This window comes from Homalodisca vitripennis, chromosome X (assembly GCF_021130785.1).
Source record: "Homalodisca vitripennis isolate AUS2020 chromosome X, UT_GWSS_2.1, whole genome shotgun sequence".
In the NCBI taxonomy this organism is placed as follows: Eukaryota; Metazoa; Arthropoda; class Insecta; order Hemiptera; family Cicadellidae; genus Homalodisca; species Homalodisca vitripennis.
Genome location: NC_060215.1, coordinates 140,780,097 through 140,795,214, shown reverse-complemented (window position 1 = coordinate 140,795,214; position 15,118 = coordinate 140,780,097). Strand labels below are relative to the sequence as shown.

The window sequence follows — 15,118 nt, the reverse complement described above, 5'->3', positions numbered from 1 at the left end:
TTTGTAAACCCTAAATTTTAAACACTTTATTTTCTTGTGCTTAAACGAACTCTGTGTGACGTTTTAACATCAGACCACAAATGTAAGTGTAATCTAAATGAAGAGGTGCTCTCATTATCTCATCAGGTACATAATTGAGTGCAACTGCAATATTTTAGACATGATGCGGAACAACACTTCTTATATATCACATTAGTTTTTGTAGTCTGATGTCGAAACGATGCAAATAGTTCGTTTTTGAGCTTCCTCGCCGACTTCTGGATCTCTTCAGACGAACTTGAACTCCAGATTCCAGGAATTAAGTCTATGAAAAAGTCAGGTTCAGACGCTAAAGTTGTTGAGCATCTTCATCGCCTACTTTTTTATCTCTTAGGTAGACGTGGACTCAAGATTACAGGAGTGAAGTCTATGACAGCATCAGATTTCAGACGCTGTACTAAGCAATAGGTGAAGTGGAGTTTAACTCAACATTCACATCACTCTTCATTTACGACCTAATCTTAAATGATTATAAACCCTTAATCTATGTAACTTAATCTTATCATGAGTGCGATGAGATCCCCTACTTATATTCGTAATTACCATGTTTATGTACGAAGTAGCAATTATTTTTAATTCAGACCATTATAAATGAGTATTTTTTGCAAATAGTGCATCAGAAAATAAAGCAAAAGATAGATAACAATCAGTTTATGTTGGAGAACGTGGTTAATACTCTGAACTTATTATTTACCTCCTGTTGAGTGAACGATCTTTTGGATTCTGTCTGAATCGAAACGTTCAGATAATTTGTAATCTATCAAAAAATAATTTTTAATGTTTATTTATTCATGATTGTTATGGTGTAATAAACTTTGTAATAAAATTGTCTAAATTATCCTATTTAAAATTTTATTGGACATTCATTCATTACGGACATTTTTTGGGCCCGTGTGTTATAGGCAGTATAAAGAATGCGTTTTAGTGTAATACACAATAAAAAGATTATACTTTGAATTAAACAATTATACACGTAAAACAAAGAAATTAATCGTAAAATATTAAATAAATTAGTTTATAGTAAAAGAAGTAGCAATCAATGATTAGTTCTAGTTAATTCAATCTATTATTATGATATTTTGTACATATATTAAAATAAACTAAATGAATTATAAAAATACCACCCTGGGAAAATAAGGTTGCTAGAGCGTATGAGAGCTTCAGTTTTGTTTTGTCGGAACAGTAATAAACGGGTTTGTCAATGAGGGACTGTATTCCTACTCCAGTGAGTATTCATTCCAGTTAAGTTGGCACAACTGCGGTAACCACGCTGAGCGCTGAGACGCGACGCGCGACGTTAGTTCTTGGCGGTCAGTGGAGTGTCGGTCTGTCTATCAGAGCCTCGAGAAGTTTCTGCGAACAGTGGAGTGTCGGTCTCTCTATCAGAGCCTCGAGAAGTTTCTGCGAGCAGTGGAGTGTCGGTCTCTCTATCAGTGCCCCAAGAAGTTCCTCACAGAATTGTCGTGTTAGTGACGTCAAAATGGGGGACATTTTAGGAAATGTACTCCAAACACTACTTCCGGGAGACCACATCATTATAGATGACCTTATATTCAGATTGCACTACCAGACGACGACATGCATACTAATAGCATGCCTTGCAATCATCATTGGCACAAGGTCCCTGGACGATGTATTTGCATGCTTTAAAGAAGACAACACCCGTATCAGAAGCATTGAACCGGTTTGTTACGCCCAGAACACGTTCACAGCTATGAAAAATATGTCACATGTCATGATGGACATAAAGACCCCTGTGACCGTGCATTCTCATCACGATTGGGTATTGGTATTGCTTTCTATCCAAGTGTTTATCTTCATTGCGCCCCGGTACATCTGGAAATTACTGGAAAGTGGAAGAATGGAGTCTCTCGTCTCGTATATCAGAAGGCCAAACCTATCAGATACCGACAAGAATTTGTGGAAACAGGAGAAAGTGAACTACTTCACTTCCGAGCGACATCAGCCTCCTAGCCTCTACGTTTACGCATATATAGTTTGTGAGATTCTCAACTTGGTCAATGATCTACTTCAGATATCCCTCATGGACCACTTCCTAGGTGCCGTGTTCTCGACTCACGGATGGGACATTCTCTCTCTCATATCGACACCGAGTGAAGATCGTGTCGACGCCTTGGCTTTGGTATTCCCGACACTTGGATTGTGCACACTTCGTGACCTCGGCTCCTGGATGTGCCATCTTAGATTCAACTATATGAGTGAGAACACGTTCGTCTTACTGTGGTTCTGGTACGCGTTCCTGGCCTACGTGTCCATCATCAACCTCACCCAACACGCTCCTGCCCTCTTGTCCAGGGAAATCCGTGCTCAATATCTGCAGGAACTCATGCTCGACGATTCTCGTTCTGAAGAAGCAAGGGTCGTCGCCCACTCTTTCAACCTCAGTGAGTGGTTTATGCTGTGCCGAATAGGCGAGAACATTGACACCATTATATTTCAACAACTCGTTGTAGATATAGACAGACAGATTCATTCACTGTAAGTTTGTTCTAATTATAAATGATTTATTATTTCATTTATAAATGCTTTTTAATTTTTGAGTTTTTACCGTATAATTTGTGTAGGATCACTAGGATCTTCAAGCTTTCTTATACAACAGTATTATTTTATAAAACGAGCCAGTATTCTTGTTTTTTAATATATCTAATTGAAATAATATTTGCCATTTTAATGGGTTTTTAAATGTAAATATTTATGTTTTAACGTAGAATTACTACGCCGTGTTCAGGTTTTTACATTAGTAACATTAATTTTAATGATGATTTAACTACGTATATTATACCTTATGTGTGTGTATGTGTGTGCACACACACGCACACATTGTTACAAGTTTTTAATTATCTGACAACTCTTTTCTTATAATTTGTAGGCGATCGGATTATCTGATCAGGCCTTTTGCCTTGGAGGTCCTAAATTTTACCGTTTTGTTCTAATATTTTTAATATAGTTTATTTTTATTTCGAAGCATTTAATATGACATGTATGGTGTCTGTGTAAGAATGTGAGTATTGTTTTCTTTGTAAATAATGTTGATTTATAGTTTCACCTATTAAATTACTAAAACGTTCAGTCATGGCAAGTTATCATTTTTGTTTCATTTCTTGATTTTTAAATTATTTATTATTATCTTAAACGTTTATGACAGTTTTGTAATTTTGGGCAATTTTGTATTAATGTTTTACATCGTAATATACAGGGTGGCCCATAAGTCAGTTGTCACTTGCAATTTTTTAAGACGATGTTTGTATAGAATAACGTGGAAGCCATTTTGAGCACCTATTGTAGGTTAGATACTCTTTAAATTAATAATTAAAAATAAATAATAATAATTACATTAATAATACAATACTTTGTACAAATAAAGTATTTGTACTTTTCTGGTAACTTTGTATTTTCATTTCTGACAACTGACTTATGGGCCACCCTGTATTGTTAAGTATAATTACTAAAAAGTTATCAATTCACATATCTGATAATTTCAGGGAATAAACAACATTCATTACAAGTTTAAACTATATACAGTCTAAGTTTGATAAATAAATGTATTTTAGTTTGGGAATGTAATAATGTTTGTGTAATTTTATGCTTTAGTAAGTTTTGTATACTAAACAATTACTGATTTACGTTTATTATTCTAGACTTTTGAGTTTCTATGAATACCTTAGCATATTTAATATACCTATATTAAATATGAAGTAAATAAGCAAAGATTCTCTTGGGCAATGATAACCTTACTGTTGTCTTCCCCTCCCAAAAAATCACAATATTATTCTGTGACAGAAAATTGTTAAGCCTTTTACCAAATGCAGCATCCATGTTCAAGTGAATCCAGAAGGCTTTCATGAACAATAAAGAGACTTGATGGTATACTAATATGAAGAAAAATGTTATTGTATTTTTAACTTTAAGAAGAATTCTATGACGTTTATACGTTGTGTTCCTAAAAATAAAGATTTTTTCATTGTTATGAATAACATATTTTCTAATCGTTTACATTCCTTTTAGTTTTAGGCTACAATTTTAACTAATATGTTTTGATCTCTAATACCTAACATGCGTTAGTATCTTTGTTTCCAAATTTGAAATAAAACACTTTTCTAGAGGCGATTTAGTTCATGAATTAATATCGATAAAAACCATTGTTTATTAGATTGGATTTTGGTAGGGCAAGTTATGTTAATTAACCTCTCTGGCCATATAACACCAAACATGTTTTCAATAAACTGTTAATAATATATGTAATGAAAAAAGAAAAATCTGTAAAGATCGTAAAAGTACTGATAGTTTGAACACCATTTCATATTATTATTGATACGAGTTCAATTTGGTCTGATTGCACTGAAATCATTATAGTCTGATTACGGATGGTCTGCAATGATCAAGTCAGATTTAGCTTGTTCCTGTTTTCCTCATAACAATTTGGCCACGATTGGTGAGCGTATTTTTTCGAAAGCATTAAACAGCCAAATCTATTTCAATATAAACTAATGATTTTTCCTTAGAAATTTGACTTCAAAAATTATTAAACAACTGTTTTTAGAAATATGTAATTAAAAGAAAATAACAATAAGAAACAAGTTTGATTAAAGAGGCTTTTGTGCTGGCTTAACACCTCAGATTACAACCTGCAGAGTTTGTTATTTTGGTGTTTAAAAGTCACTTATTGGACTAATGCACTACTAAAGTAATGTTTTCATTTTTAAATTCTTATAATTTCCATATAATCCAAGATTGAAATAGCATCTTTCAGCTGTTGATTGGCAGCTACAGGTAACAACGAAGGTTAGTTAACACTTTGGCTTTTGACAGCTAAAGACAACGAAGGGTAGTCAACAATTCAGCTGTTGCTTGGCAGATACAGGGAACAACGAAGGTTAGTTAACACTTTGGCTTTTGACAGCTAAAGACAACGAAGGGTAGTCAACAATTCAGCTGTTGCTTGGCAGATACAGGGAACAACGAAGGTTAGTTAACACTTTGGCTTTTGACAGCTAAAGACAACGAAGGGTAGTCAACAATTCAGCTGTTGCTTGGCAGATACAGGTAATAACGAAGGGTATTTAACACTTTGGCTTTTGTCTAACAGCTAAAGACATCGAAGGGTAGTCAACAATTCAGCTGTTGCTTGGCAGATAGCCTACAGGTAATAACGAAGGGTAGTCAACAATTCAGCTGTTGCTTGGCAAATACAGATAACAACGAAGGTTAGTTAACACTTTGGATTTTGTTTGACAGCTAAAGATAACAATTTTAGATTTAGCATAGCAGCTAGAGCAAGTTTTTGAATTTTGGAAATATTTAGTGATGGGAGCACAACTTTCACAGGCACATGTTTGTTTAAAATTCGATAAGAATATACAACTGGACGTTATCCTACCGAACAAAAAAGTAGGGAAGTGAACAATGAAAAGATCATATCAAGGGTAATGAGTACTCTAGAGCTATAATAACTGAAATGAAATAACAATTCATAAATCCGAGTTAGTAATATATCTAATTTTGGTTTCACTATATCCGTTACTCGTTTAGTATAACCATGGATAGTTCACTTTATCCCAGTTTTATTATTAATGACGATTCATAAGAATGAATATATTTTATGTGTTACAATTTGGTTCTGTATGGGTTACGACTGATCTGGTAATTTATACTTTTCCCTCTTTCAAGTTGTATATACACCCTATACTCTGTAAGACTATATACCTCTATGAGATTACAATTAGTTTATCAAAAAACCTGGCAAAAAACAGGTTTAAACAGAAGCATATTAAAATATCTAACGATTTTTCGGTAAATCCTTCAAATCTTACTTAGACATATTAAAAACATATTTGTGTAGACATTGCATATAGGTATTGTAGCCACAGTGTTGCCTGCAAGCATTTATGTACATATGGCTATAAGAGGTGTATGTGTAAAATTTACACGAGCCGATTTCGTTTTACAAGTTTATTGCCAATATTACACAATTATTTACATCAAAACTAACACGAACCGTAGTGAAGGTGAAGGTGGGTGAGTCACAGATTATCAGGTAGTTGGTACATATCAGATAGGTTACAAACAGCACACCGAAAGAAAATCATCCATCAGTTAGCGATAAGGACACTGACGCATGCTGGCGCCAGCATTTCTGCGATAATGACTCACAGTCCAGCCAATGCGTTCTTCACAAACTAAATTATTAACGGAACATTTTTACAACCATGTAAATAAGTGTCTGGATAAAAAGCTCCACCCCTATCCCCCTTGTTCACCCCTCCAGGTCGCGTTTGGTTTACAGCCAGAGCTGCAGCTACACAATTTTTAGGGGGGGGGCAAGCCCTAAATTTACCGCCCTTTTCCACCACTCAACTCAAGTAATTTAAAATTTCCCTTTAATCCTGCTTCTAAATCAGCTTTTGAATAATCCAGAAGTATTTAATAATTATTATCATATTTGTTACTAGCAGTTACCCGCGGCATCACACATAAGTTCTAAGTGCGTCCTTCTAAATGAAATAGTGTTTGATGAAATCCTATGCATTTGTCGAACGAACGTATGCAAATATCTGGTACTTATTGTATCAGTGCCCGAGGTTAAGAGATTCAAGGGTGAAATAAAATTTTTACTGCCTCATTTCCGGGTTTTGCGCGAGTCGAATCATACATTTTTAGTTCGATTAAATTACATTTCTGGTGCCACAGTTGAGTGCCTACCCTAATAACCCGGTCAAGTAGTATATAAAAACAAAGTCTCAGAAACCTACTTCGGTGAAAGGCGTCTACTTCCGGTCCAAGGTATCTTTAGTGTTCAAGTTGAGTTTGCCTTGTTGTTGACACTGCATATACGTACGAAGAAATGAGAAGCCCTACGTCCTCGGCCTTTATATCAACGAGCAATCTAAAAGTGTCTATTCCCAATGCTCATACAGCCTAACACGTTGGCACAGTTGTATTTGCCTTGTTATCCTAACAAGGAAAGTATAAGAGTATACGTGTACATTGTTAGTTTTCAAGCCCTACTTCTGTCAAAAAACATATGCTATTTAAATTCACATCTCTAATTTATTTACGATTCCACAGGTGACTTTGCGTTGTTACACCCACCAATAAAATATACACACATATAGGTTTTGGAAACTAACTTACATAAAAAACGTCTATTTCCGGTCTACCATATTACTGGTCATATTTGCATCCATTCCCCTGTTTTCCCTAAAGCCATAGTAAAAATATCATACACTATGTCAAAGGAACCCATTAGTTCCAAGTCCTTTACGTGCAAAAATTCACAGCCTTGTTCATTAAGGTGGCTTTTAAAATAACGTTTAAGTATCATTCCAATGGTTCAAATTAGTCACTGATGAAGTAAGTAGTACAAATTAGATGGTGACTTTGTGTTTGCAACCTACGTAATACTACTGATCAAACTCAGTGTACTTTGTATTTTATAAAATTTAAAACTTTAGTGGCCTCTTTGGTAAACTGCAGATGATAGTGTCAACAGCTGTCAGTAAAATTTGGGTTATGTTTTGTAAACATTATAATCATTTCTACAAATTCTAAAATATTCCAGGAAAACTTTCCGATTTTTATCTCCATAAAAGCTTTATCGGACTCCTACGATTAGTGTAAAAATAGAATTAGCCGCATTGGCCCATTCGTTTTCGAGATTAGCAACTAATGTAGTGATTAGTTTTTATTTATAAGATCATAAAGATGAGGCCAAAAGGCCGGGTGAACTTTTATTGTTTTATTAATTAATTTTCTATAAAAATTTCTTTCGTCATCCCAATATCCTCCCACTGGCTACGACATTGCTTGGGAGCCACTCCAATTTAAACTTTACATCTTTCAATGTAACACATCTAGTGATCATACCGCTAAAAAACTATATAATTAGTGTTGTGTAAAATGATTCAATAAGGTTTCGTTCACAATTTCAAATCATTACAATCTCTAGATGTCCTATGGACAGATCAATGTAACACATCTAGTGATCATACCGCTAAAAAACTATATAATTAGTGTTGTGTAAAATGATTCAATAAGGTTTCGTTCACAATTTCAAATCATTACAATCTCTAGATGTCCTATGGACAGATCAATGTAACACATCTAGTGATCATACCGCTAAAAAACTATATAATTAGTGTTGTGTAAAATGATTCAATAAGGTTTCGTTCACAATTTCAAATCATTACAATCTCTAGATGTCCTATGGACAGATCAATGTAACACATCTAGTGATCATACCGCTAAAAAACTATATAATTAGTTTTGTGTAAAATGATTCAATAAGGTTTCGTTCACAATTTCAAATCATTACAATCTCTAGATGTCCTATGGACAGATCAATGTAACACATCTAGTGATCACACCGCTAAAAAACTATATAATTAGTGTTGTGTAAAATGATTCAATACGGTTTCGTTCACAATTTCAAATCATTACAATCTCTAGATGTCCTATGGACAGATCAATGTAACACATCTAGTGATCATACCGCTAAAAAACTATATAATTAGTGTTGTGTAAAATGATTCAATACGGTTTCGTTCACAATTTCAAATCATTACAATCTCTAGATGTCCTATGGACAGATCAATGTAACACATCTAGTGATCATACCGCTAAAAAACTATATAATTAGTGTTGTGTAAAATGATTCAATACGGTTTCGTTCACAATTTCAAATCATTACAATCTCTAGATGTCCTATGGACAGATCAATGTAACACATCTAGTGATCATACCGCTAAAAAACTATATAATTAGTGTTGTGTAAAATGATTCAATAAGGTTTCGTTCACAATTTCAAATCATTACAATCTCTAGATGTCCTATGGACAGATCAATGTAACACATCTAGTGATCATACCGCTAAAAAACTATATAATTAGTGTTGTGTAAAATGATTCAATACGGTTTCGTTCACAATTTCAAATCATTACAATCTCTAGATGTCCTATGGACAGATCAATGTAACACATCTAGTGATCATACCGCTAAAAAACTATATAATTAGTGTTGTGTAAAATGATTCAATAAGGTTTCGTTCACAATTTCAAATCATTACAATCTCTAGATGTCCTATGGACAGATCAATGTAACACATCTAGTGATCATACCGCTAAAAAACTATATAATTAGCGTTGTGTAAAATGATTCAATAAGGTTTCGTTCACAATTTCAAATCATTACAATCTCTAGATGTCCTATGGACAGATCAATGTAACACATCTAGTGATCATACCGCTAAAAAACTATATAATTAGTGTTGTGGAAAATGATTCAATAAGGTTTCGTTCACAATTTCAAATCATTACATTCTCCTATGGACAGATCAATGTAACAAATCTAGTGATCATACCGCTAAAAAACTATATAATTAGTGTTGTGTAAAATGATTCAATAAGGTTTCGTTCACAATTTCAAATCATTACAATCTCTAGATGTCCTATGGACAGATCAATGTAACACATCTAGTGATCATACCGCTAAAAAAACTATATAATTAGTGTTGTGTAAAATGATTCAATAAGGTTTCGTTCACAATTTCAAATCATTACAATCTCTAGATGTCCTATGGACAGATCAATGTAACACATCTAGTGATCATACCGCTAAAAAACTATATAATTAGTGTTGTGTAAAATGATTCAATAAGGTTTCGTTCACAATTTCAAATCATTACAATCTCTAGATGTCCTATGGACAGATCAATGTAACACATCTAGTGATCATACCGCTAAAAAACTATATAATTAGTGTTGTGTAAAATGATTCAATAAGGTTTCGTTCACAATTTCAAATCATTACAATCTCTAGATGTCCTATGGACAGATCAATGTAACACATCTAGTGATCATACCGCTAAAAAACTATATAATTAGTGTTGTGTAAAATGATTCAATAAGGTTTCGTTCACAATTTCAAATCATTACAATCTCTAGATGTCCTATGGACAGATCAATGTAACACATCTAGTGATCATACCGCTAAAAAACTATATAATTAGTGTTGTGTAAAATGATTCAATAAGGTTTCGTTCACAATTTCAAATCATTACAATCTCTAGATGTCCTATGGACAGATCAATGTAACACATCTAGTGATCATACCGCTAAAAAACTATATAATTAGTGTTGTGTAAAATGATTCAATAAGGTTTCGTTCACAATTTCAAATCATTACAATCTCTAGATGTCCTATGGACAGATCAATGTAACACATCTAGTGATCATACCGCTAAAAAACTATATAATTAGTGTTGTGTAAAATGATTCAATAAGGTTTCGTTCACAATTTCAAATCATTACAATCTCTAGATGTCCTATGGACAGATCAATGTAACACATCTAGTGATCATACCGCTAAAAAACTATATAATTAGTGTTGTGTAAAATGATTCAATAAGGTTTCGTTCACAATTTCAAATCATTACAATCTCTAGATGTCCTATGGACAGATCAATGTAACACATCTAGTGATCATACCGCTAAAAAACTATATAATTAGTGTTGTGTAAAATGATTCAATAAGGTTTCGTTCACAATTTCAAATCATTACAATCTCTAGATGTCCTATGGACAGATCAATGTAACACATCTAGTGATCATACCGCTAAAAAACTATATAATTAGTGTTGTGTAAAATGATTCAATAAGGTTTCGTTCACAATTTCAAATCATTACAATCTCTAGATGTCCTATGGACAGATCAATGTAACACATCTAGTGATCATACCGCTAAAAAACTATATAATTAGTGTTGTGTAAAATGATTCAATAAGGTTTCGTTCACAATTTCAAATCATTACAATCTCTAGATGTCCTATGGACAGATCAATGTAACACATCTAGTGATCATACCGCTAAAAAACTATATAATTAGTGTTGTGTAAAATGATTCAATAAGGTTTCGTTCACAATTTCAAATCATTACATTCTCTAGATGTCCTATGGACAGATCAATGTAACACATCTAGTGATCATACCGCTAAAAAACTATATAATTAGTGTTGTGTAAAATGATTCAATAAGGTTTCGTTCACAATTTCAAATCATTACAATCTCTAGATGTCCTATGGACAGATCAATGTAACACATCTAGTGATCATACCGCTAAAAAACTATATAATTAGTGTTGTGTAAAATGATTCAATAAGGTTTCGTTCACAATTTCAAATCATTACAATCTCTAGATGTCCTATGGACAGATCAATGTAACACATCTAGTGATCATACCGCTAAAAAACTATATAATTAGTGTTGTGTAAAATGATTCAATAAGGTTTCGTTCACAATTTCAAATCATTACAATCTCTAGATGTCCTATGGACAGATCAATGTAACAAATCTAGTGATCATACCGCTAAAAAACTATATAATTAGTGTTGTGTAAAATGATTCAATAAGGTTTCGTTCACAATTTCAAATCATTACATTCTCTAGATGTCCTATGGACAGATCAATGTAACAAATCTAGTGATCATACCGCTAAAAAACTATATAATTAGTGTTGTGTAAAATGATTCAATAAGGTTTCGTTCACAATTTCAAATCATTACATTCTCTAGATGTCCTATGGACAGATCAATGTAACAAATCTAGTGATCATACCGCTAAAAAACTATATAATTAGTGTTGTGTAAAATGATTCAATAAGGTTTCGTTCACAATTTCAAATCATTACAATCTCTAGATGTCCTATGGACAGATCAATGTAACAAATCTAGTGATCATACCGCTAAAAAACTATATAATTAGTGTTGTGTAAAATGATTCAATAAGGTTTCGTTCACAATTTCAAATCATTACAATCTCTAGATGTCCTATGGACAAATCAATGTAACAAATCTAGTGATCACACCGCTAAAAAACTATATAATTAGTGTTGTGTAAAATGATTCAATAAGGTTTCGTTCACAATTTCAAATCATTACATTCTCTAGATGTCCTATGGACAGAAAGACAGACATACAGAAAAGACATTTTTTCATCCTGCCTACAGACAAAAGAGAAATTGTGTCAGCCTACTGAGTGATACTGAGTCAGCTTTTACACAAACAAACACAATATTTTATAATAATTCTATTATTAAAATTGGTTAACAGTACTAACTTACAGGATTGATTAAGAATTATAAACAATGTAAACTGTAAAAGTACTTTCATTAGTTTAGGCGTCATGAACAAAAACAGTGCCTTTAACATGAAAGAAATCAAGTTTAAAATGTTTCTTTATTATGCTCATTCACTTATTTCCTGTGTTTACGAAACAACTGCAGATGTTAATTGCTGGCAATTGTGAAAAGGTTTATGCTCTTAGGGGATACTCGTATTTACGACGATCTTCTCTTAGTTATTTCGCAATCAGTTCAGTAATGTTCTTTCACAAGTTTGTCTGTGTGTGTGTAAAACTGCCATGATTGACTTCTTCAGCTTTTACGAAGACGTCCCGGTATTTATGAAGAGGTGCTACAGATATTAATTAAAGAGCTTTGCCAAGTTGTATAAACTAAAAATGTTATATTTTATATCACATGCAAAACAAAACTTGAAAACAAAAAAGTTCCGATTATTATCTTTCAACCTATCGAGTTTAGTGAAATAAATATTATGACCTTATTATTGGAGAATTCAACTAGATAAATTAATCTTTAAAGATCTTTGCAATGAAAATTTACAAAGATATGGACTGTAAACCAAAAGGTTGCAAACGTAACGATGGGTGGAGAGGAAAACAAGAGGGTTAGGGATGGAAACGAGACTTCTCTATATTGTAGTGGTCGATGGGCGATAATTTGCTTTTTAATAATGTTTTCTTTTAAAACCAAAGCGTGGACTTAGTCTCTTGACAGCATTGTATAATCGCATACTTTGGTATAACTAACTGTTAATGAAAATTGAGAAAAGGATAAAAAAGACCAACCTTCTGTTTTCAGCAAACTTATATGTTCGAATTGCGTGAAAAGGTAAAATAATATGTATACTTAGTTTTAAAACTGTTAAATCTTCATACTCCTTGAATTTTAAAATCACCTTGACTATTTAAAGTTAGATATGACAGGAAGATCGCTTTAGAATTAACTTTGCCTAGGATCGAGTTACTGTGTGTGTATAATTCTCAAACGAACCGACTCTAAAACAGTGTGATCCATACATAACATTGGATTCCCTTCTTTGTGTTCTGGCGCTGTAACATTGCTAAGTAAAATAGCGAACTGTACTTCATTGAATAGCAAAATTTCTAAAATTCTGTTTTCTAATTTTAATTTGGATCACAATGGGTTGTAATTGAACATCGTTGAAAAAAAATTTCGTTATACTACTTGCCAAAAGTCGCACTTTAGTGTAATTTAAATGTAAAGTTAGGGGGCTGACAGCCTAAAAGATTAGACAACAAGTTCTTTCTGCTATATGAACTTAAAGTCTTAAAAAGTAAACATGTACTTACATAGGGATCAACATGATTTCATTAAAGCTAGTGTTAGGCGTTACTGAGAAAAGTTTGGGTTTTAATGTCCGTTAAGTGGAAAATGTTGTACCCGATTATACATTGAATTTATTGTAAAACGACCCGAACTTATTCCCCGGTTGAGTTTAAATTTATAATTGAATATATTCGTGAAGAGGTTAAGATGTCATGCTCGCGAATGTTGTATGATAGAGTTTAAAATAACTGGTTTACTACCTCCACGATGTTTCAGACGACGAAAAAGCTGAAAAACCATTGAAGCCGTACAATAGAAAACTTTTATCTTTTTCCACACGTTATAGAGAAGCAGAGGGAAGGTGTAGCTTAGGCTCAGGAATCAAAGATAACGGTAATGCAATTCCAAATTCTAGTGAAAAATAAGTTCTTCTTTGAGCCATCGGCAATCCTACCCTCACAGAAAGGTTAGTCGTGAACTACCAATATATATATATATATATATATATATATATATATATATATATATATATATATATATATACATATATATATATATATATATATATATATATATATATATATACATACATACATACAGAGTTCTGCAAAAGTCTGGAATACATTTAATATTTATAAAACAATCAGCATAACTTAATGTAACTTTACAGCAATGAATTTGCACTTTTAACAAACTTGATTTATTTCACTTGTTTTTACCGATATAGTAGGATGCGTCACGTAGGAAGTTTATAAAAGTTGAAGTGTAATCATGAGGTAAGATTTACCTCATTTAATATCGTTTATTAGTAGAATACATCAGTGCTAATACGACTTCAAAAGGATGATTTACTTAGAAACTACACTCTATAATTTTTTGATTGGATGATGTTATGCTGATAAATCATCTTTTATGTAATCCAGTAAATTTGATATAAACCGTATAATAATATTTATTTATTGCCCTTTAGCATTAGCTGCAAGCAGGGAGAGTGAAATGAACTATACTGTATTATATAACGGGTCAATTCTTTGTTTAAAGTGTCTCACTGACAAATGAAGGATTATGAAGGATTTTTACAGAAATCCGTAACATAGTGTTATTGATTTCTTACATCACTGAATGTCTGGAAAATACTTTTCCCCTTGTTTCCCTAAAACAGATAATAAGAATGACATCATCCAATCAGCTGTTATAAAAATGCATGATACAATTATAGTCTAAAAATCAGCAAACCGATGTAAATAACTTCTGAATACATGAGGACAATCGGTTCGGATGCTGACTACGGAATACTCGCTAACATAAAACCTGCCGTCAAGCTGACCAGGAAATACTCACTACCATACCACCTGAAGTCAAGCTGACCAAGAAATACTCACTACCATACCACCTGCCGTCAAGCTGACCAGGAAATACTCGCTACCATACCACCTGCCGTCAAGCTGACCAGGAAATACTCGCTACCATACCACCTGCCGTCAAGCTGACCAGGAAATACTCGCTACCATACCACCTGAAGTCAAGCTGACCAAGAAATACTCACTACCATACCACCTGCCGTCAAGCTGACCAGGAAATACTCGCTACCATACCACCTGCCGTCAAGCTGACCAGGATATACTCGCTACCATACCAC

General features: G+C 33.2%; 2 protein-coding genes across 10 annotated transcripts in view; one reads left to right on the top strand and one right to left on the bottom strand.

Annotated features, from left to right (window-relative positions):
- Positions 1–15,118, bottom strand: part of LOC124369922 — a 180,448-nt gene that overhangs the window by 40,231 nt on the left and 125,099 nt on the right. The window lies entirely within an intron of this gene.
- On the top strand, positions 1,386–4,028 carry LOC124369921 (innexin inx2-like). Its single transcript, XM_046828106.1, has one exon. It carries the CDS (start codon positions 1,520–1,522, stop codon positions 2,540–2,542), a length of 1,023 nt encoding a protein of 340 aa, XP_046684062.1. The 5' UTR covers positions 1,386–1,519; the 3' UTR covers positions 2,543–4,028.